Genomic DNA, 27,010 nt, shown 5'->3' on the forward strand with positions numbered 1-27,010 from the left:
TCTACACCAAAGGTAGTTGAAAAGTCCATTCATAAAACTTTTATTCCACTTACATCAACTTAATACACATGGTCTGAACAGTTATGCTTGGATTGTTCATGAAAATTTCATAAGACATTAAACAAAGCTAGCCATCATCTCAAGTTATTTCCCTGTTAACTATTTTTACAGCACATGCATGTTAGGCAAGTATCAAAAAAAAAATCACAAAAGCAAAAAACCTAAAAAAGTTAAATACATGGGTTTTTGTTTTACTGCTGTGCTCGATATACAGTGTCATTATGAATATCAAGCAATTCATTTTTTACTGCATCTTTACTTGTACATTTGTTCTTAGGTTGCTTAAACCATTTAAATACAAATAAAATGTGTAGCAAAAATAATGAAAGCAACAGCAGGTAACTTTACAAATAATGGAATGTGAACCGTTTCTCTGTCCTTCTCTAGAGAAAGCTGACTGGGTTATCGAACTATCTTAAGGAACACTTCAGCTGCAATCAAAGATGTACACTTGATTGGAATATTCCACAGATGTCACATGTTCCCCTGACATGCAATATCTATGGAACATCAATTTATTCGCAGCCATGTGTGCTCCAGCTTGGATATTCAGACTAACTACACCTGTGGCTGCAACATTGATTATCCCTTATTTTCCATCATGACAGACCAATATGCAAGCAGTCATCTTTGCCTGACATAGAAAGCTGTTTTAACACTGGCCTTGTGGGAAGCCACAATGTACCAAAAGTACTATGCCAAACATGTAAAACTTGTATAAAAATTTCACAACCCTATATTGGCCACCTCAGATGAAAACAGATAAATTCCCCAAATGTTAACTGGCTCTATTCCCCTAATATTAAACAAAACCACATGGGAAATATAGAAATCCAAATAGAAGTAACATAAACCTGTCAAATCGTAAACAAAAACTATTTGTGGGACAGCATGGATGACAAATGGTCTACTGTTTAAATTTCAGAATGAGGCAGATGGAAGTTGGAAGGCTGGTTAATTCTCCCCTCCTTCTCCTGCTTCGGCTTCATCTCCCTGGGTATCCGATGTCCACAACTGTTTAGGAAAAAAAAGAGTAACAGGTACATTATTACACATTTATTACTAATAATTAGTAAGTGATTTTTAGAAAGGATATCTTTATCTTAATAATAACAACTTCTAAGAGGTCCTAGTAAGCACTGTGGAGAAAGAAAAGGCACACAGTAACCTGAATCTTATTTCTTGGCTACGGCAAGATGGAAATTCAGTTCTACATGACCCAACCCTACACTGCATTTAATGAGCAAGTTTATCAACAGTCAAAACCCAAGTATCTTACTCACAGGGCTCACTAAAATACAACTAACAAACAGGCAAGAATCAGACCTAGTGAGCAGGTAAGTGAGAATCAGGAACTAACAGCAATTTCTTTCTCCTCAAGCAAGTTTTACATGCCTTTCTCAAGGAAAAGCTTCAGTAAAAGTATCTCTCCACATCCAATGCTACAGCAAATGTTACCTTTTCTTCAGAACAGGCATCTGAAGGTTTTCTCTGTTTTTTAAACCCCAAAATATTTAATCAAAATCTCTACCCTTTGGCTCTGTTCAGATAGTTGTGCTCTCCTTTAGCAACTTTCAGAACACTGAGCTGCCAACTTGGTGGGCAGGGCAAGGATGGAAGAAAATCAGGCTAAGCATGCATTATGCACAAAATGTTATTTTCAGCTCCATAAAATCATACTAAGGAACCATATATCAAGATTAAGTACCAGCTAAGAAAACTGAGCATCAGTTCCAGAGTAACAGTCAGGGCCAACAAATTATTTAGTGAACCAAATATCTCCATGCTGGCTGCTTCCAAACTATTCCCAGCCCAATAAAATTTGTCATCTCTCACTTTATGGAGTTAGAGAAGCATTAACCAAATCATTCATGTTCCATAGTATAAGGTGGTAAAACACAAAACCAACTAACACTGAAGTCTTACAGAATGCCTTTATTTTTAAAATCCATCAGAAACACTTCATGCTTTCAGGAGCAGAAGGCAACAGTGAAACGAAGACCAGTACAAGACCAGTAGCCTTGTCCTTGCTCTGAACATAATGCATGGTATCTGCACTTAATCTTCCTTGCTGAAGGCATTAAGCAGCAAGTTATTTTACTGAAGATAACAGCACACCAGTAGTCTGTTTCTAGATCTGCACTGTAATCTTTAGTGTATTATTGTATTACTACATTAGTCTCAATTTCAGTGCTATTCTTGTAAGGAGAGTTAGTAAGAACAGTTCTATTGTATTTTATCAGAATTCAGAGGTTTCTATCCTAAATCAACAACCCTAGAATACAGTCACAACAGGACTGTAGGATGAAAAAGACCTTCAAGATCATACAGTCCAACCATTAACACTGCCAAGTGCACCATGTCCCCAAATACCACATCTACACAAATTAATACTTTCAGGGATGGTGACTCAACCACTTCCCTGGGGCACTTTGCTTGACAACCCTTTTAGTGATGAGAATTTTCCTCATAGCCAATCTAAAATATACATTCACTAAGACAAAAGGCCCTGACTGCTATGAAAGGGGCATTACCAATTTTACCAATTGAGACATTGAGATCAGTTTAACAAATCTGCTGGGGGTGGGAAGGAAATGCTTAGGAAGAAGGGCTGTCTTTTATTTAACAAAGAAAACAAAATTTCATAACAGAGCAAAGAAATCATCTAGCAATTCCAGTAAAACAGATTTTGATAATATGTTAAACAGTCCTCAGAACACCTCTGCCTTCAGTCCCCACAGAGAATGAACACAGACTTCTTCAGCCATACAAGACTCAAGGTCAAACAGAAGCAAAAACTGATAAAAAGTGCTACTGCACAGAACTGATCAATATGCTAAATCACTGTCTAAAGCCCACCTACCTCAGACTTCACCACCTGCATAACTAGCAAAACAGACCATTTTTACATTTATGAAATTCACCGCAGTCTTTGTCAGTCACACACATATCAGAAGTTATTTTCTACGTCAAGAAGTTGTAGATAAACATGGAATAAATGCACTCATACAGATCACACTCAGCATTTAAAGCAAGACACATCATTCATTCAAGAATATGGAATCTTGCATCTGTTTACAGCTTTCTCCTTTGTAATGGAAAGCTCACATCAATTATCAGGCCTACTACCCTAATTCACACACTATAGTAGCTCAGTCTGACTTTTGTTCTTGTGTGAAACAATTTGCTTTCCAACTGCTATGACAAGCTTTACATTATTTTTACTGGGAAGTTAGCAATTAAAATCAGCTTCTAGCCTCTGTTTCAAAACCACTCATTCAGAGGGCAGCTCTTGAGCAATCTCACTGTGTACTGTCAAGGGACAGTACACAGACACTGAGAGCAATGCCAACCCTGTATCTGTCTCCAATACAGAGGTTGAGAAATCACTTCCATGTGTTTTGTAAGCAACAAATGGAACAATAACAAGTAGTTTTTGCAGCAGTGTTAAGTTGCCATTCCCATGGAAAAGGCTCCAAAAAGACAAGAGAAATTCAATGTTAGATGCAAAAGCACAAAGTATGGCAACTCCAATTTTTTACAACTGCACGATTTTACTTGTAGTTATTTTTAAAACAGTGCAGCTATTTTGCAAAGGCCTCTGATATCAGAAGCACAAAGTGTTACCAAGAGGCTACATGTGGCAACAAGAAGTGTTTCTTATTTTTTCATTGAGCTTGCAGCTCTTCTTCCCACAGACCAAGGAGTGAACTAGGCCATTTAATTACATTACGGCATGTTTGCTCATTTAAGTTTCATTTACTTTAGATGTTTATCTTTGTCAGTTCTAAAGTTCAAAGTACAATAAAAAAATCCCACACACAAGATGAAGATTTTGATTATTCTGACAACTTACACTACAGCTGTGAGTCTAAGGAGGAAAAAAAAAGTAATTAAGACAGTTATGTTACAACTGCTGTGGAAATAGCCTGGCTAGCATCGATTTCCATTTCAGCTTTACCAAAATTAAAGCCAAACAAAAAACCTCTAAACCACAAGTCCTTAAATGGACTTGCTAGCTGCTAGCTTTGTTTCCAGTGTTCACGTAGAATCTCTTCCTTGCAGATACATTAGTGCAGAATAAGCTATATGAAATTTGACATAAGCTTTAAAGAGGCAAATGCAACTGTATTCTCAAATGCTGCTTAACATTGGGTAGTATGTTTGCTAGTCACAGTCCAGACTGATCATTTAAACATGCTAGATTCCTTGAATAAAATAACCTGAAAAATGTGGTTAATTCATCATTTCTCAGAAAATCATGTTAATTAGCATGCAAGCAAACAAACAAACAAAAAACTAGGCAGGAAAAATATTTAGCTCAGAAGGATGATGTACTATGGACTTGTTTCTGAGTGACAGACACAGTTCCATGGCCAGGAACAAAAACCAAAACATCTTCAAGTGCCAGAAGACCAATCCTGTAACCTATATGCAAACTTTGATGATACTCACTGTCAAGTTGTCTCTCAGTAACTGCATTATTAGCGTGCTGTCTTTGTATGACTCTTCACTTAATGTATCAAGTTCAGCAATTGCTTCATCAAAAGCCTAGTGTTAGAAAAACAAACAACTCCATTAGCCATGTGACAAAAGGTTATGCAAATAATTTAAATGGAATTTCCCCCTCTTTGACTTACCGTTTTTGCAAGGGAACAGGCTTTCTCCGGGGAATTGAGAATCTCATAATAGAACACGGAGAAGTTCAGAGCCAGACCTAATCTGATGGGATGTGTTGGTTGCATCTCCTTTTTACTGATTTCAAAAGCTTCTTGATATGCCTGTTGTGATTGCTCCACTATCCCTTTGGGGGAAAAAACAAATACAAACAAAACCCACAACAAATAAGTAATTCACACACTGTATCCAGACATACAATCAGGACTGTGTTCACACTTGCATGAAGAAACCATGTCAGGAGTGAACGCCTGTGAATGAGCACTTTACCTAACAAGTCGTTATTTAATGAAGATTTTATTAAGTTGCATTTTCAAATTATTAAAAAGGAGGGAAGTTGTTACTGACCAAATCACAGGTTTGAGTCTCTTCCCAACACCCTGTGACTACGTCTATTTACAAATGTTTGCAGCAGTTTTATAGCACTGAAGATAAAACCCACCATCTACCTGATACAGTACCACAATTTCAGTGTCTTTAAACACTGCAGTGCATTAGAGAGCCACATTTTAGTCACAGGAAACATTGATGACCTTTGCTTGTCATGCTGAACCCTTTCAGTAAGTCATCTCTGAGTCTCCATTCAAACTGCTCAGCAAAGATAGTGTGGCATATCTCAAATCAAATTAAATATATATTTTTAAAAGCTTCCAACATAGTTCTATTTCCAGACCAGATACAGAAAGCATTTTTACCTAACTTAGAAGTTCTAGTACCTATAAACTTTGAAGGGAGAAAAATTAATAATTTGGCTGCTTTATTTTAGAGATTAATCTCTTGTCACTCTTAATTGGTTCAGCTGTACAAGTTAACACTTGGCAGAAACCAGCAACTGCAATATGCATATGAAGATTGAAGAGCTCAACTGTTTCCTTTCTCTCTGAAGGCACCTGAATTTAGAGCAGGTTCTGCCTGCACAAGTCAGAGATCACAGCCCAACACAGCCCACAAGCTGCAGGGCCCAGGGAGGCTGCATGCTGAGCACAAAGGGGCACTTGTTCCTCAGCTCTCCATCAGCATCTGAGAAAAAGGTGGGCAGAAAGTCATCCAATTCAGATGCAACAAAGGACTCCAATCCTAACATTTCTGGATCAAACCAGAAATGCATCCACTATGATGTCTGCAAGAGTGCAGTCACATGTATTCAAAAACAAATAAAGGAATTTTAAGGTAAAGACTCAAAAATACAGCAGGATTTAAGTAAGAAGTTTTCAGACTCCAAGTCTGAAAACAACTAAATACCAATACTCAGGATGTCTATGCAATCACTATTTGTTCACCTTTAGATAGTTGCAAAAATGAAAGCACCATATTGTTCTCTTCCACATGGAAGAGTGACTGCACTGCACTGCACAGTTCTTCAACACTGCTCTCTCTGCACTCATCACTAAAAATGGAATGCTTCAGAGCAGACAGCTGCCCTGATGTCTTGAAAATGACCAGAAGTTAGTACATTACAGTTGAGAAAAACTAGGTTTACTGCAAGATTAAATTTAGAAATTGTGAGAAATGTTTAACTCCTCTCATAATGGAAAAGCCTTAGAAAACGGTGCTGTTTAGGAAAGGCAAAACAAGCAGAATGAAAAACAAGTAACTTCAGGGAATGAAGCTGAGAGTTTTATTTTCTAGTACTTTTTCTTTAACATAATTTTAAAGCAAAAAGTATTTTTTCTCCTTATTTGCTCAAAAGTTACCTTTTGAGTAACAATTTGAAGCACTTAGTGCATAATTTGATGTATTCTGTTAATTTTTAAATCAGTCACACAGTATAAAAATGTTTTTAACCTTGAATTCTTTAGGAAGTGCAGCTCCAAATTTAAAGAATACAATAGAGTGAGGTACCTGCTTGACATTCCTGTCTGCTATAGGAAACTCCATCCAATAAAATAAACAATGTGGTTTATGACTATGAAAATCCAATTCCTGGTATTTGGAGCTTTATATTGTTGCTGTATTTATTGCAAATGGCTGGAAGAATAGTGTCCAACTCAACAGCCATTCTTTCCTACACAATAATTATCAACTGCTCTTCTTCAAGGTCACAGACAATATACAGGAAAAGCATGTGACATGAAACACTGGAGGAGGGGGATGAATTGAAAAAATGGAAACCCACCAAAAACTGCTCAGCCAGGAGACTGCATTAAATAAACTTTAAATGTACTTTAAACAAAGATTTTCACAGTCTAACTTTAGAGCCTGCAATTTAATCCTCAACAGAAAAAGAAACTTTGGGACTCAAAATATTTTACCTCCTGTGCATGTGAACAGAGGTCACTAAAATTACCAAAGGAAAACAAGGTAACTCTCTATAACAGATCTAAAGTACTGGTAACACATACAATTCTGCAGTCACCAAGACTGGCTCAGTTTGCATGCAGTAAACAACAGAAATCAAATCCAGCCTTACATACGAAGTGTCTTAGGATCTTTGTGTAACTCTATTATCCATCGTGCTGGGAAAACTGGGCTTCACTGTGTAATGTGGATGTAACACATGCCAGTAAAGCAGACACATCCATCTCCCCACATCTATGCCAAGCTCAATCTAGTCTCTGAAGTCCCACAGCCATCGCCCTGTGCCACACTGGGGTTTAGCCACGGGCTGCAGGAGTGCTGAGGGCAGAGCGGGGCCCACAGCTCAGCGCTCCGTGCCCCAGTGCCTGCAGGCTCAGGGCGGCCCAAGGCAGTCTGACACACCAGGCTGGCTCTGGGCTGCTGTGCTGCTCCTCAGGGCACGCTGCCAGCCGCCCTGAAGTGGCTCCAGGAAACAGCCTGGCACTGTCTGCAGCGAGCTGGATCTCAACTAATGCACTGCTCTGAACTGAAGGGGACTCTGCACGGAGGCAGCAATGCTGTTAGGGGTGTCTCCCACCACAACAGGTAAGGAACTCAAAATGCTGAGTACCTAATACTAACTTTTCAAACTAAAATTAGGTGAAGGCAACTTACTGGCAATTGTCATAAGCTGCTTACACGAAAATGTAAGTAATTTGAGGAAATAGAAGACATTTGGACATTAAACTACTATGATTACAGAAGAATCTTTTCTAACAGTAACATTAACTTTATTAAACCTTTTCTCCTCCAGGTTGTTTCTAATCTCTTTGCTCACTGAACCTATGCAGGCTTCTTATATTCTGTAGAAATGCAGGAGGAATGGCAAGCATAAGCCTAACAGGTAAAACCCCTAAGATTCAGCCACGCAGAAATGCATAAACTGGTACTTCAGTGGTAAACCAGATACATGCATGTGGAAGTTGGAGACAATTTCATAATTTTGTGACTCAGTGTCTGTTTCATGCTTCCATAGGCATGGATGTGGACATTTCTGTAATTCACTTGAAAGCAAACAATGTATGATTTTCCTTCAGAAAACAGGAAGCCTATTACAAAAAAAATTTACATGCAAATCAGAAATACTCTAAAATTAGGGTTGTGTCACCACCCCACCAAAAGCAATCTAACTGGACAATGTTTATCCACAAGCTGACATACAATACCTTTCTTGTCATCTCCAGCAGCAACCTCAGCCAAGTAACGGTAGTAGTCTCCTTTCATTTTCAAATAGAAAACTTTACTTTCTGCTTGCGAAGCATTAGGGATCAAGAACTTTTCCAACAGAGACTAAAAGGGAAACAAAGAACACAGTGTTTTGAACATATGCTGAACCAACAATTCAATTGTATTTCAATTTATTTCAAAGTCAAGACAGCTTCACTTCTTGCTTATTTTCTTCAAATCCTACATAACATAGTCAGCTAGAGAACGTGTTCTGGATTCCAATTCTAGATATAAAAGGAATGCTGCATTGTGTGCCTTGATGGGGAGAAGGAGGCTGTGTCAATTTAGATGAGTTTTATATGACCAAAGGATGGCTTTCTATAAGCCACTATACAGAACCCTAGCAGTAATAAGGTAGTCCAGAGACTCTGGGCAGAGGGCGTATCACGGAAGAAAGCTCGTATCCACAAAATACAATAAAAGGACTTGATTACATCAGTTGCCAAATCAGAGACCTAATTATTTTACATACACAGGCAATAAATAAGCTTCCTTAGCCCAGCTCCCATTAACTTTAATGCTCTACTGGCATTCCCAGCAGGAAACCACAAGGTGAACCTGTATTCTTGCATTTCCAGACAGCTAACAATCTGACATTCAGCTCTGTAGCACCTCTGACTTTATGTGCTGCCCTAACAGGTATTTCCTTTATCTTCCAAAGCAAAGGTAGAGTCTAGAGTCACTCCACCAAATCCTCCCCATGGGCTGACATTTAAGACCAGGTTTTTCTAGATTATTCTAACTGCTTGTTATCATAGCAAGTTAACATAGCTGAGGCAGTAATGTAATTTAACAAGAATTCTATTATGATGAAAAGAAAAAAAAAAAAAGGAAAAAGATCACTAGCTCCAACACATTCAGTCAAATTAATGTACAAGCTTGTCAAACTTTGTGATATTGAGTGCTTGAAGTCAGACTTTAAAAGAAAAGCCACTTATTTAAAAGTCAAAAAAGGTACACCATGCCTGAATAGTCAGAATTCAATCAGAAGCTGTTACATATACTTGGTGAAGGCTATGCAGAAAATAATTTTTAAAAGATGTTTTAGCACAGATTTTTGGCCATTTTTCCCCCCTATAAATTAGATGACTGATATTGCAGTTTTGCTTCACTTTTTTTAGCTTTTACTTCCAAGGATACCACAGAAACAGAAAAACTAATTTAGTTCCAACTTACAGAAATGACTGCTGCTCTACAGCACTTTCCTCACAAGGCCATCCAGCAGGTTAAATTAATGTCTTACAGGACATATCCTGGGACAGGCTGCAACTACTGCACTGTGACACAGGCATCTGTGGTACCTGCTCTGCTTAACAGGCCAACTATTAAACTACAGAAAACTGTCATTCACAGAAAGAGCAAGAAGAGCAAGTCTGGTCTTGGTTTTTGTTTTGGTTGCTTTTTTCTTCATTTGAAGAACTGCTAATTCATTTATATGAATAATGAATATTTATTGGTGAACTCAAACTTGCGTGTAACTCCTCAAAATGAAGCGACCCATCCTAGCATTTCTCTCATTTCTATTCCTGCAGACAGATAATAAAGACATCAGGCTGACAGACATGCAAGTCAGACAAGGTTCAGCCATGCCTATGCTGCAATGAGATAAAAACCTGTAAGTGGACTTTCTTTAGTGGCTTCAGCATAGTGGATTTATTCCTTCATCTTCAGTATTAGGCCTTTCCAGTACTGTGGGGCTTGGTATATAACTTCAATTTATAACCACACAGGGAGACACTGAAAAATACTGCATGTCCTCACTTCCCATCCAAATGACAGCAGAGACAATTCTTTGGCAACACAAGGAACTCAACACAAGTCAGTCAGCAGCAGAAGGATTTTTCTGGAGACAGTCAAAAGGGCTGCTGAGGGCAGCCTTCTGAGGGCATCTCACCACACCAGGAGAAGGGTTCAGAGCCAGCTCTGTCCCAATGAGACTGGGATGTAGCAGGAGGCCAGCAGATTTATGGGTCACACACCTCAGCTCACTGTAACACCTTACACACTGTCCTCACCACTAGAGAGCTTCAAGGTTTGAAATTACAACATTTTTGTGAGTGCCAAGGACGTCCAGTGACAACTGAAGGTTGCCAGTTACTGAGAACAAGGCTCCTTATGAGTTCTCTGTGAGACTTCAATTAAGTCAGGTGTGTCAGTTTGCACCTACACTTCTGGCACTGTGGGGAGTTGCCCTCCTGCATCCCCCATAAATTGGCCAGATGAAAATATTTTTAGTGATTCCAGACACAGAAATTACTCATCTGTACAGAAGGTCATTTGATTAAAATGTACAGCTCTACTCATTCACACAGCAGCAACCAAGCTCCAAGATTTAAACTTCACTTAGATGACAAATGAAGTGAAGTTGCTTGCAAACGGAATGGGTGAATTGAACCCATAGACAGATAGGAGGAAAGACTACTAATTGTCTTCTTAAACAGACCAACACTAGCAGGGCAAAAGGAACTTGAACACTGTAAATCTTGTACTGCAAGAAGTTCTAAAGCCATGTTGAATTTCAAAGACTGATGAACTGAGAAAAATCCCTTTGAACAGCTATTCACAGAATATAGCCAATGCAGAGACTCCAACTCAAACTGCACTGGGAGTTTACTCATATTTGGATGAAAGAGTCTATTCTATACAAACAACATGTAGGACTGGTGTGCCACGTATCTTTGGAAGAATTTTACTTATGCCAAATACTTCATAAACAGCGACAATAAAACCTGCAAGCAGATGAATATTTAAAAGCTAGCATGTGAAATGATTCAAAGGAGATCTCTACCCTATTATGTATTTAGTCTTATAAATTCAGTTTCTTCTGTTTGTATTAGTCCATTTACTTCAGGATCTATTTTCTTTAACTGGCAAAAGTAGACACAGACCACTCCTTTGAAGTTAGCCTGAAGATTTAGGGTACACAGATTTATCCTAGAGAGTGGCTGTGAAAGCATAACCTGCATGGACGTGGTATGGCTACAGAAAGCCAGACAGGTAAGACCAATGAAACTACTAACCTTTTAAAGTTCAATTACAGAAGATAGCAGAATCAAAAGCATAACAAATCTAACAATTTGTTATCTGCCAACACACGAGCTTATGGGGAATACTGTTTATCTTGTGGATTTTTCTAATAGCTTTAACTGCAAAGCATCTCTGGAGGATACATTTTTTTCCCACAAGGAGGAATATCTAAGTATTTAAGTTCTATTGACAGGTTGTTTGTATATAGCTTTAGTAGTACCAGCAATACATGCCCACCTTCTCTCTCCTTTACCAGTTGATAGGGCAGTGTTTATCAGTATAGAGCTGATCACCATACAGGTCACTGAAGTGGGAGCAGCTAGTCCAAGACTGGATCAGTTAGGTGATCTGTATTTACTAAGCTGATGTGATCTGCATCAGTGCAATGCATACAGCACCCTGACAACTGCAGTCCATACAGCACATGTCTATTATTACATTAGATGTAGTTAAGGTCTCATGCTTGTTCATGATGCTCCCGCTATCATGTCTAACTCCCATCCACGCTGGATACATACTAATAGGTGGGCAGTTAATTACAGCATCTTCATAAGCATCTGGTAGGAACAGTTTTCTGAACAAAACTAAACAACCAGTCCCTGCCTTTGAAACCCAGCAGCAGTAATTGTCAGAGCTTTTAATTTGACAGCAAGAATCTAAGTGCTGTGAAACAAACCACACCACTGTAGCCAACTAGGCAGATACAGCAGCATTTTAGAGCACTTTTCAGCCCAAACCTGTAACACCTTGTACCACTGCTTCTAGCACTTTTTTTAAGTCTTTTCAGAAAGATTTAATAGGAATTACTTTTTTTAAAAAAGGATGTACTAAATCTGAATATCAACCCTTACTAATATGCTGGCTGTTCAAAGATCAGGCTTCAACACTTCACACCTGCAATTCTGGTTACGACTAAGCCAACAGCTTTCTGGCTCCCTGGACTGGCCAATAAACATGTTCAAACTCAGGAGATGTCATCTGTGCTCACACACACCATTGGTAGGATTTGGTACATTCCCTCACCCTCAGCAAGTACTAGAGAAGAGTCTTTGTCTCCGAAGACATACCAGAAGTTGTCTGCACACAACTTGAATTATCCTAAAGGTGAACGTCAATCCTGGCTTATTTTAAAGACTAAACTGGAAAGAAATGGACTTCCTTCATTCTTACACATATTCTACTGCCTGAACAGGATACAGTCAACAGGTGGCAACATGAAGCACATCACATTTTGAGCCACTTTGATGAAAGGCTTTCCATCAAAGCTCCTGTGGTTTTGCAAGATCAAGTCTGAAAGTTTAAGAGTTATCAGACTTACTTAGGAATGTGAATGAAGCCTAACAAGTAGTTAAAGGTAAACCCCAATAGCCAACCCTCTCCTAAAGTTCTGCCTGCTTCTTACCGCAAGTGGACATGCTTCAGTTGTCAAACTGTGGTGAGGCCTGCAGTTGAAGACAGGAAGCCAACAAAAAAAAAACCAACTTGAAGAGTCCTTTCCTGACACTTGAAACTTAAAACTACTCTTGTTTTAAAAGCATTTGCATCTTTGGCAAATGATGTCTGTGCGCCAGAAATCTTTCCCAAATCAACCATAAGAGCATTAAATTAATTTTATTTTAATGCTCAGTTTTGCCTTGTTGCTTCTAGTTCAAAGTTGCCTATTTCCCTTTATTAAAAGTTTGGTCTCAGTACATGTTATAGCCTAGAAACTTTAGGTAATTATTAATGCACTAGAGATGATTGCAGCAACAACTCTACTTTCTATTTATATATTTCCTTCCAGACAAGCAGGAAAATAAGAACAGTCATCAGATTCTAGGAAAATGCAGCAGCAAATAGTGGATAATACACAGTTAAAGTACTGAGAACAAGAAGCCATATTTTTAAATATGGAAAAATTAATTATTAAGATATCTAATTGAATAAAAACACTAGAACTATAGGAGAAAAAAGAAGATATTATTCTTGCACAAAAGAACCAAGGTGCAGAATGGGAAAACTGGAAAGAGAATACACTGATAAACTTTAGGTACTTTAAATAGTATCAGTTCTTCTCTGAAATAACCTTTTTGTTTAATAAATAAGCAGCCTTTTTGTTTTCATGCAGTACTGAAAGACATCTAACAATAGTTATGATGTTTTTTTCTAATTTTGAGAATAAATTACACAAGAGTATTAGCTGAACTTCAACTCACTTGTCGCCCACCCATGGTACATGACATAGGGATGAAGATGACATGGAAGAACTCTTGTTTTTTAAATTCGTGAAAGACACTCTTATCTTTTTCTAAGCTCAGCCTGACACTAATTTAATATTTAATGACAGTAGCCTGATATTTTCATGATGTAAGCAGCATTCCACTATCCTTCTCCAAGACATTAGAAGAACACAAGAGGGATCATACTGGCTGACAGGACTCCTCTGTCTGCTAACCTCACTGCAGAGAGTGAGGTGGCCCAAAGGATGCCACTAGGAAAACCACATGAACAAAGCAAGAAAGTCTCATGCTTCTCTTAGCCTCCATCAATGCCCAGGGATTTCCTGAGCCAGATGTGGTTTCTCTGGAGGCAATAACCTTCAACAAGCTTCTTGTCCACATTCCACACATTGTTCAAACTCCCATTACATTGAAACAACCTTAATGCCCACAATGCACCAGAGAAGAAGCTGCAGATACCTTTCTACCTGTACATGAGTGTTACTTTTGTCTTCAAACTACTTCTCAGTTTCATTTAAAAAAAAGACACCTATCAATTCCCGTTAGAAGCTAGCAAGTGATTTTCCATGTCTGTTTTCCACATGAGGATTAAGAAAGTTACGAGCTATGAAACAACACATGCAATTAGCTGCACTGCACAGATTGACACACACTGCAGAGGGTTTAATTAAACCATTTGTGGCCAGTCATTCTATTTACACACATCCATCTAACTGGTGGAAAAAGAGACAGGTATTTGCATTTTTAAGAGGTATATTTTTAGACAATTCCTTCCCAAACCCTGTTTTGACCCAGTCTTACTACGCTGCTACTGCTTACAGCTCTGCCCAGAGTTTGGGATTAAGGGCTCTGTAACTGCTGCCTCATGGGTGACCTCCATCCCTCTTGTGAAAACCAAAAGGACTGTTCTCAGCCTCTGACTCCAGCCAAAAACGTGAAACTACAGCTTAAAGTCACCCACAGAATTCTCTCTACTAGAGAGAATTGCTCACTAGAACAGGAATACAAGAAAAGCTGTCAGTATTAGTGGCTACTGAGACACTGGAGATCTCTGCTGAAACATCTACTGAAGAAGGACACCAGCCTGCAGCCTGTTCTCAGTACCAGTTAGTCTTTCTTCCCAGCAAACTGGATGCAGAAAAAGCAGCACAAGTTTGAGAAAGGTGACATGGCTGGCTAGAAGAGATGAAGTGAGAAGCATGACCCTCAGCAGGGGAGGAATTCAGAATTTGGGACAATGGATCTTAAAGGGGGAGGGAAGAATTTGACTATGGAGTAATTTACAGCATTTATGCAACAGTGGGAGATGTGACATGATGTGCACAGGGACATGTGGAATTGCTAAGAGCAGGAGAAAGGGTACACTTGATTAGCAGTTTTGCTATAGTCAACCTAGGGAAGATCTAGAAAGGAAACGAGGAAATGAAGTCTGACTATAAGATGGTAACTTAAAAAAACATCTAAAAAGACTAAAGGACTGAAAAAAATCCCATATGACAGAAACAACGGCAAGAAATCTTAGTCTATACATAAAAATACTACTAAAACAGTCTAAATATGCTCCCTTAGAAAAGAGAACAAAAGCAGCATCACTATGGGCAGGAGAAGGAAACATGGAAGAAGTAGAACACCCTGAAAAATGACCTTCACGTTGAGATGTATGCTGGGGGAAAGATACAAGTCAGTAAGAAGTAGGTGTAGGCACAAAATGCATACAGGGTACTTGGCATGGACACACCACTGGTCAGCAAAACAAGAAAGAGCACCTGAGGCAATGAGGCACCTCAGTTCACACTTTTACAGCCATATATGTAGCTCCCTTTGCAGATCTGCCTTCCCCAAATTAGACCACCATGTCCTTTACTAGCTAGTTTCTTCCACTGATTTGCTTTCCAATTAGTGTTTATGGCAAGGGAGGCAAGTGTGCCTCATATCAGGATACACTCTTGAGATAATTCAAAAGATTCCTCATGTGTTCCATGCCAATCATTGTTTTTTACCAAAGCATGCATAACAAACATGATAGTGAGGGAACCAAATTCTGAAGCACAGGCAAAAATACCTCCCCAATTTAACCCACTCTGAGGAAACTCATACAAAAGGCAGCAGCTGTAAAGACAACAGAAAAACATTGGGATTAAAGTCTTTATATTTTTGAGGCATCGCTATAGATCTTAACAGTTTCCACTGAGTATCAAAGTTAATATGTAATTTTTACCTGGGCCTTTTTTTCTCAGCATCACCTCATCAAACTGCTTCTTGAATATTGGGGACTTGCACCAAAATAAAATGGTACCAGATGCATCAATCATTATTCTTTTCATAATATCCTCTGCAGAACTTGAGATAATAAAAAACTGAAACCAACTGAGTTGGGTGAGAATTTCTGCCCAGGATGTAGGTCTCAGCTACAGCTATTGCAGCTGTATTCCAAACTAGAACATGTCTTAAGACTCTACAGTTTTGGTCTCTAAACAAATACTAATAAAACTCCCCATAAATATGATGCAACACTTTTAATCCTTGCTCAGAAATAGAAGCAGGAGCCATTTATCTTTTAGCTGCTTGCACTCTGAGCAGATTTCAAACCTCCTGAAGCAGAATATGGATTGACTAGGGGTTCATCATAGCACACAGTGTTAAAAAAAACCAATTTTATTAGGAAAAATGCCATTTTAGCAATGTAAACTTAATCTGCACTAGGAGAAAACAACCAGTTGAAAGATCAGATTACCTTTGTTGAATCTTTTGTAACATAATCACAAAGGGTAATATCCAGAAAAAAAACCCATCACCAACAAAAATCAACTGACAGCTTTTCTCAGTCTCATGTGAGCTGCCTTATAGAATCACAGAATCAAGTAGGTTGGAAAAGACCTCTGAGATCATTGAGTCCAACACATTATATATGATAAAAAAATTTAAGAACTTACTGTTGGTCTCAACAGAATATGACTTATTATTACGTCTCATTGAAAAGGCATCACCAATCTTCTGTCAGATTTCAAGAAAAATAATCCACTGCACAAGAGTTAACATTCAGTAAAACAAAAAACAAGTTTAAGAAATAATCACAATCTTAATTCTCTTCAATCAACTTTAATAGCACAAGCTTTCTCAAACTATTTAAAAATGGTAGTCAACTACTGCCTGAATGGACAACCAGCTTTAGAGGCAGGAGCTGATGTCAGCCCACAGCAAAGTACAAGTAAAGTGAGAACCTGTTTCAGAAATGCACTTCTGTAATGTGCACGGTAACGAGACAGAAGTTTCCAGATAAAACCAGAGATAGTGCAGTATTTGTTCATACAGATGTGCACAGATAATGCACTAACTCTGCTCATATTCTAAATTTTATGTTTCTACCACTTACAGCTTCCACAGGCACAAGAAGAAGCTGATACATTAGCAATGTAGTGTTTCTGCTTCTTAGATTTCTAAGCAACCAACCAGTGAAACAAATACACTTAGCAGCTTCACAAAATTGCAAGTACAGCAATGAAGTTCTTCCTTCAGCAGCACAAAGAAGATGAAGATTTATCTGTCACAGGTGACTAAACTATCAACTTACTTTATTCTGCTGTTTAGAACTGAGAATCAGCAGTAGGTGAAGTACATAAAGTACTTGAACAATGAAGGCTGCTGTCAAATAAAGCAAGTTGTTACTTTGATGCTTTTGAACAGTATAAGCACTCTGTACATTTTTACTGTAAATCAAAACAAATTATTAAACATTAATGCCAAATGAAATCAGTACAGTGGGCTAGTGGTTATAATAAAGGCTTCTCCTACCTGCAATAAATGCAAGAGGATGCAGATACATGTACATATGCGTATACACATGTGCAAGCAGAGCTAAAGTAAGAAGCAGCTGCATTTATGCAGAGCACCTTAGCTGATTTTATGATAAATGGGAGCATTAAACATACGTGTCAACATTATGGATGCCCTTCTTGCTAAGATTAGAATAAATTAAAAACAACACAAGTAATCTCATATTTAAACTGATCCATGAATGATGTTTTAATTATCAAAGATTCAACAGTTTTGCAACAGTCTAATCACTTACAAAAGTAAAGGAAATTACTCTAGCTTAGGTACTGCTTTCACTGCAGGCAAACAAATCAAAACAAAACAAAAACAAACAAACAAAAAACCAAACAAAAACAAAAAAACCCAAAACAAAAACAAAAAACAACAAAAACCACACCAAAATAAAAAACCAACAGCCAAGAAAAACCCCAAACCTGAAAGGGTGTAGCTACAAACAGGGAAGTGAGTGAAATAATGAGGTTGATACAAATTGCCTCTGCTTCCTACCTTCAATACATACAAGCAATGATACAAACCAAACCCTTACAGAAAAAGCCTAAATTACAACCACCCTCGTAAGTTAGCAAATCCTGGCTACATTTTGCTCTGCAATATATTCACAGAAGCATTTGTGAACCAGAGTACTCACATATTTTCACATATGTCACTAACACATTACCAATTACCATCTTTTAATGCAAATTTGAACAACTTGAAATGACATCTTGAGTTCTATGTCCAGGCTTGAGCTCCATAGCACAAGAAAAACACAGATAAACTGAAGAGATATACTATGGGGCTGGAGGACATGAGGTACAAGACAAGGCTGAGAGATATGAGTTTCTTCAGCCCAGAGAACACCAGGAGATCTTACTGCTGTGTACAGCTGCCTAGAGAAGATGGAACCAGACTCTTCTTTGAGGTCTACAGTGACATCACAGGAGGCAGCAGACAAGTTGGAACATGAGAAGCTCTGATTACACACAAGTATTCTTTCCTTAACAACGTGAACAAATATTAAGACAGGCTGCCCAGAGAGGCTGTGGAATCTCCATGTGTAAAGATAATAAAAATCTGACTGACAAGGCCTTGAGCAAAGTGATCAAACTAGATCTGTTCTGAGCAGAGCTGAACACAATGACCTCCCTTCTAACATGAATTCTTCTGGGCACCTAGATTTCAACACATTAATTGCCCCCTTCCGCGACTGACATTTTGCAAATAGAAGGATATATAAACATCTCCCCTTTTTTTCTGAAAATAATGGGACAGATCCCAAAGACAAAGTGCAATAAAAAATTAAGCAAGCCTGAAGGAATCACAGAACCAAAGGTAGTGATTTTCAGTCAGAACACTGAATTTTCTGTTAGTATCAGATATCATCATAGCAAGAAGATTGTATGGCACCGTCAGTCTACAGGTTAGCTGTGCACTTTAACCATCAGGAGGACACACTGAGCATACAGTGGCTGAGTTTTAAAAAGACAATTTACACATGGGCATGTCAAAAACCATATGGCTTCCTGTAGGAGAGAACACCAAATTTCCTAACCCTCTAATTAGGAACTATTAAACATTTTATAGAACTTAACATAGTAACTTATTAGATGTTTGCAGGCAACTAGAAAATAATTCCACAGTAATTTGAGAATGATGGCAACAGGCATTAATTCTGTGGTATGCTCTTTAAAAAGCCATTTAGATGCATTCGGAATGGAATTACTCCCTTCCCCCAGTGAACTGCAGCCCCATGACAGGTTACTAAACATTCTATTCCCCCTCTCAAACAATATACATAAAAATGAAATGTAAACCTGAAGTCACGAATCTGAGCTATAACTGAACCTTCTGTGCTCACAATTACCACTTCTAAAAAGTGAAGTACCCATAACAAGTGCAAAGAAAGCTCAAGTATGAGCATACAAGGAGTATTTGTACGTTTTTACACTTCTGAGGGTGAAATTTGGAAGAAATAATGTAGTGAAGAAAGTAAACAATTCATCTTACTGGAAGGTCCTAAAGAACACCCTTAACCGGCTGCTTTTCTGGCAGGAAAGGAGTGGGGAAAAAGTGCTGAGTAGCACCTATGTGTAACAGTAACTCCAAAGGCTGAAGGGCAGCCAAGGTTTGCAGAAGTTCTCCAGACCTTAACAACTAAAAGGGCAAAGAAATGGTGAAAGGGTGCTTGGGCACTGCCAGAGAAGATTTACTTAGGGCATTTCTGCAGTGGAACTTGGAGGGGGAAGCAACATCACACAGAAGACTGGGCTTTGGGCAAGAACATGGGAACTGTCACATAGTGCGCACTTGAAGGACATGCAGGGACTGCTACAGTATGTGCAGGCTAGGGAAGAGTGCCACTGTCTGGAATTATATCCATACTAATGTGAAGATAGCCAGTCACGTTTTCAATTATTAGTTTACATTTAGCTCATGTAAGAGACTTCCTGAAAGCCACCAGAGCTCCTGAGAACTTCTAACATACAAGCACTGCAGGGTGTTAGCTATTCAAAGACTTCACCACTCCTCTCTGTAGCTCAGAAACCTTGTTAGCTGAAAAATTCAGCTTACTGCAGATTTAATTTGAATCACTTCAGTTACAACTCATTTCTCTGCTAACGGCAGTTTAAAGAAAATCCACACCTGTTATATTAATAACGATTTTTATTATGGAAATGACAAATGAAAGATGACTATAGATCATTATACTGGTACTTTAGACAGACCCTCCTTTCTACTAGAAAAACTGAAACAGAATGTGAAGTACACACTTAGGTAACATGAGGAAAAGTATTTAACTAAAAGCCTGATTTCCTGTATCAATTGGAAATTTTCTATAATACTGAAAGCACTTTTCAGGTCCTCAAGTATGGCAATGTACTTCCTTACACACAGCCTCACACACACTATATTACTACTGAAGAATTTGAAAATACAGTCTTCATTGCCACAGTGCAAGGAACTTGTACTACACTCAATGTGTCAGAGTTATTTGATATTTACCAGAACTACCAGACCAACTCCAAACTAGAGCTGGTTATATTACGCTTTAATATACTTAAATGCATATCTGACAGAACTGGTGCTAGAACAAGATATTTTAGGTGTCTCTTCTTTGTACAGCAGCACTCAGAGGCTGCAGGAAACAAGAGGATGAGTTCAACTCTTTTGTAGAGTTGTAGAGGTACTCCATGGCAGGCTGAAGAAAAAAGATTCAGGAAGCAGCAAGGATGCAGATGCTGTCTTTTCCTGTTGCAAGGTCAGTGTGAAGAGAAAAATAAACATTCAGACTTGACCACATAACTATTAAAACTTTTATCACTGGGCCCAATAGGGATGAAGCAATAAAGAAGTTCATTATTAATTGCTCCTATTCTCTCTGTAAATTAGTAGAAGAGATGGAAACAAAGCCCAGGCAGAGTATAGTATACTTGGTATCTACAGGATTAGAGGAGCTACTTCTTCCAGTACACTAGATTTCATTCCAATAAATGAGGCAAGAGAGCAGGAAGCTGCAGAGGAGCCAGCTTTGGCCACGCTCTTCTAGTCACAAACACATTCTCTAAATTGCTTTCCTCCTTCAACACTGAAGTTAGGACGGCAGTCCTACTCAGCTGTGATGTAACACCCCTGGGCATTAAACATTACTTAAGACACTAGCAGACAATAGAAGACACAACAATAGCTCAGACAGAGTCACAGCCTCAATAAAAGATACAAAAGTTGCAGAGCTGCTTTTGTATTCTAATTCATAAGACTCATTATTAAAAGCTTTGAAAGTTTAACATTTCAGTTCTTATTAATTAATGGCATACTTCACACCAGTTAAGATTGGGTAAGCCTCACTTTTCATTTCTGCAAACAGTTATAGATTAGATTATGCTGCATAAAAATTACAGAGACCTTCTGAAAAAAACCCCAAAAACTAAACCAAACCCTAGTCCTACATTTGTATATAGCATTGTACAGACTCCTCTGTTTATGTTAAACAACTGAATCTTACCACAGCTCTATTTTTCTCTGTTAAAGCAATACAGTCAGCCACGTTTCTAGGTAAGAATGAACATGCATAGGATATTTCAAGAAAGAAAACAAGAGTATGTTTTAAAATATAAATCTAAATCTTCAATGTAATTGGCAACATCAAGGGTAGCACATGTCATTTGAAAGTATTTTTAAATCCTATCCTTTGAATACAAAAGTTTTATTTTTTTTTTTTTTAAACACGAGTCTAAAAAAGTAGTTTTATTACTGCTAATCACTGCCTAAGGCATTGTTTCTTCTGGACAGTAGTTTTTCTTTAATGTATTAAGAAAAATTTGACTGGCGATGTTAAAAATTAGTCATTAGCTTCTTAAAAATAGTAACATGTCGAAGAACAGGAACTTCTTTGAATTATATATGTCTCATTAACACAAAGAGAAATTCAAGTCCATTTTGAGATTCAAAAGATTTAACAAGACTCTCCACCCATACTCCTCCCCTCCCAGGCACTCTAGTTGCTGCAGCAAACTCAAAAGCTAGGTTTTGTTTTAGTTTTTGTATTTAGCATGCACAATAAAAGCTAGTTTCACCTTAACCTGGTTTCCATTATCAGACAAAAAATTAACTGCAAACACTAAATTATTTTAAGGTTTCTAAGCCCAGATTTAATTAAAATAATTTCTTAAACCAAAATGTAGCTTACAACAGAATTTCAGATCACCCTGAACTGGAAGCATCCACCTCCACCCCAACTTTCCCCTTAGTAAAATAATTAAAGAAATAACCAATTAGAATGCCAGATTTGGATCCTCATTTCCTTGGCTTGAATAGATGAGCCACCACTTTACAACATAAGTACTAGTAAATCAGTTCTTTCCTATGAGTAAGTTGTGCATTTCATTTTCAGAGTAGAAGTTAAAGAGTTATCCTTACACAAGATAACAAAGCATGCAAAATTGCGTGCGTTACAATAACCATAGCAGCCAGCCTGAACTGGAAGCCAAGACTCAGTTATCCATGCTGACTCTTAGAAACCCTTGGAGAACCAGTCTTCTAGAAGCTATCACCACCCATATCATTTAGTTATCTCACACATCAAGCAAAATTTATGCTACTCATTGATCTCAACTTTTATTTGGTATCAGACGTTCAGGCACTTAGCTATTTAACACTTCCCTCACGTCGCATGTCATTCTGTCACCTGCAGGTGATCCCTTGTCACATATGGGATGCCAGCCAGCAGCACCCACAGTGTGGTGGACAACTCTATAGCTGACATAACCTCTACCTCACAAGTGGCTGTAAGACTGAACAGCTGCTCCTTGTGTGCTCACTGAAGCACCACAGGTGTGTGCAGTTGAAAAAACGTGACAATCTGGAATAAGCATTTGGAAGAGGTTTGGATTTCATAAACCAGCCTCCCAGTGAAAATACAGTGTTGCTTGCTGTACACATGCACATTTTAACATAACTACAAGTCTCAGGAAATGCCTAACTTGAACACCCTTTGAGTTTGCTACAAAAAAAATTAAGTTTAAATGGGTATCACAGCATTTCTACTGCCTCTTCTTGCAAGCAATTTTCTGCACGGCTGAGTCATAACTAACATTACATCATCTTACCCAGGGAGGGGCACAATTTCCGTAGAGTAAGAACTACCTCTTACAACCACAGCAGCATATTAAAATTGCAGAAATCAAAGACATCTAGGATACAAATACTGCATTAAGGCAGAAGGGGCACTGGGGGAGGAGAAACCCCCAAACTAAACCTGTATACAGTTCAGTCTCAGGGAAATATGTTAACCTCTCATAACTGCTACTTTATTTACAATGATGTTTCTACATGCCTCCAAGTTTATTAGCATTCATAACTATAATTTGTATATAAATAATCAGCACATTAGAGGGAAAGAAAAATTCAGACATTTTTTAAACAGAAATAGCATAGGAGACCACAGGTTTACTGACAGACTAGAAATAGTCCCAGAGGGCCCAGCACCATTTACTCTGCAATTCTAAGTAAAAATGGATCAACAGTTTCATTATTTCTCACCAGCACATCATTGCAGATGTCTCTTAGCTCAGTCTCAATTTTCTCTCTGTATTCTCGAGCCATCTGCTGTTTTTTCTCAGCGCCTTCCGTCTTTTGTTCAATACTTGAGACGACTCTCCAAGATGACCTACGGGCGCCTACAACATTTTTATAGGCAACAGAGAGAAGATTCCTCTCTTCGTTGGACAACTCAGCTCCTTGCTCAGTCACAGATTTCATGCAACTTGCCATGTCATCATATCTTTCAGCCTGCTCAGCCAGTTTGGCCTTCTGCACCAGCTCATTTTTATCCATATTGATATTTCTGAAGAAGAAAAATAGTGAGGCATTATTCAGACATTGGTCAAGGACAAAGGTGTTTTAACTTCATAGGCAGTGCAACGTGTATTCTCTAGTTTGGAACAGGAAGAGATACAACTGAATCCAGCACACAAGGCATACTAGCAGCACTGGCTGCTCAAAAACATGGACACATGGTGTAGAGAGTTAAAGCCACTGCTTCCTCCTGAAAAACTGTAAACTTTTAAAAGTATGTTATTTTAATAAACACAAACAAAAGCATACAAAGGTGAACTGAAACCAAATAATTTCTATCTTATGCACAAAAATAATCCTAATTCTTTGCCGCCACTCTTTCATAAGACTACATTATCAGTGTAGCACAACTGACAAAGAAAATATCCAACAGTAAGCTTTCCACAGGAGACAACCAAATAAAGGCTGGACAAAGAATACCAAGCAGCATTCTGAGCCTTAACAGAATCACTTACATGCAGAGGTACTTGACATAAACATCTGCAAATCGAATCCCACACTGGATGTTAAAAAGTCATAGTGGAACAAATATCTAAATTGTGAGTTGTACACCTTCCCACAATGCTAACTCCCCTTCCCAAAATGGGAATCCCCATTATGGGATGCTCTGTGTCAGATATTGCTGCTCTGCCCGGGAGGCTGTGCTTTCACAGACAAAAGAAAATTTTACAACTTAAAAATATGACCTCAACATCAGTATTTCAGATAACACAATCTGGCAAAAATGCTTCATAATCTGTCTTATCAGCACTTTAAAAAAATCAAATTCTGCTAAGCAGAGGTATTGAGAAATTTCTTTTGGCACAGGAAGAAAAAATACTTGTGCCTCACCCCCCATCCTTCTGCGTACCCTAACTTGATCATTTGGAGGAACTGGTAATGTGATTTGGGGATACATTATCCTTTGAAGTTTAACAAGATTATTAAAGCATGAACCAGTTTTGGTCATGAGTGCTTTATCTATTTCTGTATGTGCTACACACTCCAACCAAGCATTTTCATTTTTAACCACTAAGACTTTTGCCATTTTATGTGACGTTAGGAGAAACAATGGCAGGGCTATGTTCCGTCTCTGGGAATAAACGAAGCACATTTTAATATTCCAGGTGACTGCAAATTTTAATGGCTCCTGTCCCCAGCAGGGAGGCACAAACCCGGCGTTTGTTTGCAAACGCCCGGTGAAGAACTTGCCCACACCGCGCGCGGCGGGGTTAAGGAGCCATTTTAAAGCAAGCGTTTGGCGGTGGTTATTTACCACTCGGCGTGACCGGGGCAAACGTGGTCACAACGCCGGCCCCGCCGCCAGTCCCCGGGGCACCGCAGGCTGCCGCGGTAGCATCCCCGGGCGGGCCGCCCGCCGCCCCCGCGGGCTGGGCGCTGCCGCGGCTCCGGCACGGCGAGCGCGGTGACAGCAGAAAATGGAGCGGCCCGGGGGCGGGCGGAGCGGAGGGCGGGGCGGGCGGGCGGCCCCGGGGCGCTGCGGCCGCCCCTCCCTCCCTCCCTCCCTCCCCGCGCCGCGCCCGCCGCGGGGACACCGAGCGCCGCGCCCGCCGCCTTTGTCACGGCGGGTGGGCGCCGGAGCACGGCCCGCCCCGATCCCGCTCCCCTCCGCCCAGCGCCCCCGGGGGAGGATGCCGCGTCCCCGCCCCGGAATAGGGAAAGCCCGCGGGTCCATCCCCGGGGGATTCGGTGCGGGGGAGGGGGAGCGGCGGAGGAGGAGCCCCCTCTAGTCCCGGGGGAAACGTCGCTCTCAGCCGGACCCCTCGGCCGGGGCGGGGAGGATGGGCGGGGGGGCCTGGGCGGTGAGAGGGGGGGTTGGGGGGGACCTGGGCGGAGGGAGGGAAGCGAGCGCGGCCGAGGGGCGGCCGCGGCGACTCTTCCGCGCCCGGGCAGGGCTCCCGGCGGGCGACCACACCCGGCAGCGCCCGCCGCCCGCGCCCCGGCCCCCGCCCGGCGGGGGCGGCGCTCCCCTCCCTGTGGGCGCGGGGTCGCCCTCACCTATCGTCCCCTCCGCCGGTGCTTCCCCCTTTTTCCCCGGCGGAGAAGGGCCCCCGCGCCCCGTTCCCTCCCCGCGGAGCCGCGCCGGGGGGAGCAGGGCGGGCTGGGCGCTGTCCCCCGGCCGCCCCGCTCAGTGCTCCCGACCTGCCGCGTGCCGGGGGAGCCGGTCCCGGGCGGCGGCCCCGTTACCTGTGCGCGGCGGGCGGGCGGGCGGGCGCGGGTGCGTCGGTGCGGGCGGGCGGCCGGCGCGGACTGTGCGGCTCTGGCGCTCGCGGCGCTGCAGCCTCGCTCCCTCCCTCCCTCTCCCGGCGCCGCGCACGGGGCGTCTCCGCCAATCACCGCGCCGCTCCGCGCGGGCCGCGCGCCGCCCGTGACGTCAAGCGGCGCCATGGCAACGGAGCGCGAGGGCGCGCGCGAACCTTCCCCCCCTCCCCCCGCTCCCCCACCCCGCGGTCACGCCCGGAGCCGGCGGCGGCCCCGCCCGCGGGCGCGCGCGGCACCCCCCGCCCCCACCCCCGGGCCCAGCGGGGCGTCCCGGGGGTCCCGGGGGCGCCGCGGGTTCGGGGCCGCGTCCCGCCCCTCCCGCAGCACCGGCCCCGGCCCGGCGGGGAGATCCCCGCACCCGCCCGTGGGCGCCGGAGCGGTGCCCGCGCCTGCGGCGCGGAGCGGGGGCGGCAGCACCGCCTCCTCGTGCGGCCGCGGGGTGTGCGCGGATGTCACCGCCGCCCCCCGCACACCCCGGGCGGGCTCTCCCGGCTTTGTGCCGCCCGGAGCGCCCAGTGACCCCCGTAACCCCCGCCGAGCCCCGTGCGCGGCTGGTGCCTGAGCCTCCGGGGTATTGGGGGGGAGCGGGACTGTCCCGGCACACGCGCGGCTGCGGGACGGCTCCGCATCGAGCCGCGCCCCGGAGCCTCATCCTGCACCGGGAGCGCGACACATGCTGGGGGTTAAAAACGAGAGGGCCAGAAGAGGATGGGAGGCCGGGGATGGCGGCAGGGCCCTGGGAGATCCCCCCCGGGGCTGGCGGATGGGCGCTCGGCGGCTCTGCAGTCGCAGAACGGTCCCCCTGTGGAAGCCTCTCCCTTGGGAAGGCAAGCGGGCATTTCGGACAGCACCACCCAAACGTTGATGAGAACATGCTGACAGGAGTAGGAAGAGTATTAATAAATATTTGCTGATGTTGGAAATGCCTTTTAATTTCTGAAAAAAAATCCCACCCTGTTTCCTAAAGGTCTTGGAAGTCGGCATTCCCTTGTCCCCTTTCTGAGCAGCATGCCCCAGCTTGAATCTTTGTCTCA

General features: G+C 41.4%; 1 protein-coding gene and 1 long non-coding RNA gene across 3 annotated transcripts; both read right to left on the bottom strand.

Annotated features, from left to right (window-relative positions):
• Positions 1–13: 13 nt before the first annotated feature.
• Positions 14–26,005, bottom strand: YWHAZ (tyrosine 3-monooxygenase/tryptophan 5-monooxygenase activation protein zeta). 2 transcript variants are annotated; one of them, XM_053938464.1, is made up of 6 exons: positions 25,902–26,005; positions 23,400–23,703; positions 8,241–8,364; positions 4,701–4,864; positions 4,516–4,611; positions 14–1,074 (listed from the first exon to the last, which is right to left on the bottom strand). In XM_053938464.1, the coding sequence occupies exons 2-6, from the start codon at positions 23,691–23,693 to the stop codon at positions 1,015–1,017; spliced, it is 738 nt and encodes a 245-aa protein (XP_053794439.1). In that variant the 5' UTR covers positions 23,694–23,703; positions 25,902–26,005; the 3' UTR covers positions 14–1,014. The 2 variants fall into 2 exon arrangements, with proteins under 2 accessions (XP_053794439.1, XP_053794430.1); XM_053938455.1 differs by lacking the exon at positions 25,902–26,005 and adding an exon at positions 25,713–25,808.
• LOC128785700 (uncharacterized) lies at positions 16,494–18,451 on the bottom strand. Its single transcript, XR_008429996.1, has 3 exons — positions 18,235–18,451; positions 17,119–17,186; positions 16,494–16,568 (listed from the first exon to the last, which is right to left on the bottom strand). It is a non-coding gene; the product is annotated as an uncharacterized LOC128785700 (long non-coding RNA).
• Positions 26,006–27,010: the final 1,005 nt, after the last annotated feature.

This window comes from Vidua chalybeata, chromosome 1 (assembly GCF_026979565.1).
Source record: "Vidua chalybeata isolate OUT-0048 chromosome 1, bVidCha1 merged haplotype, whole genome shotgun sequence".
Classification (NCBI taxonomy): Eukaryota; Metazoa; Chordata; class Aves; order Passeriformes; family Viduidae; genus Vidua; species Vidua chalybeata.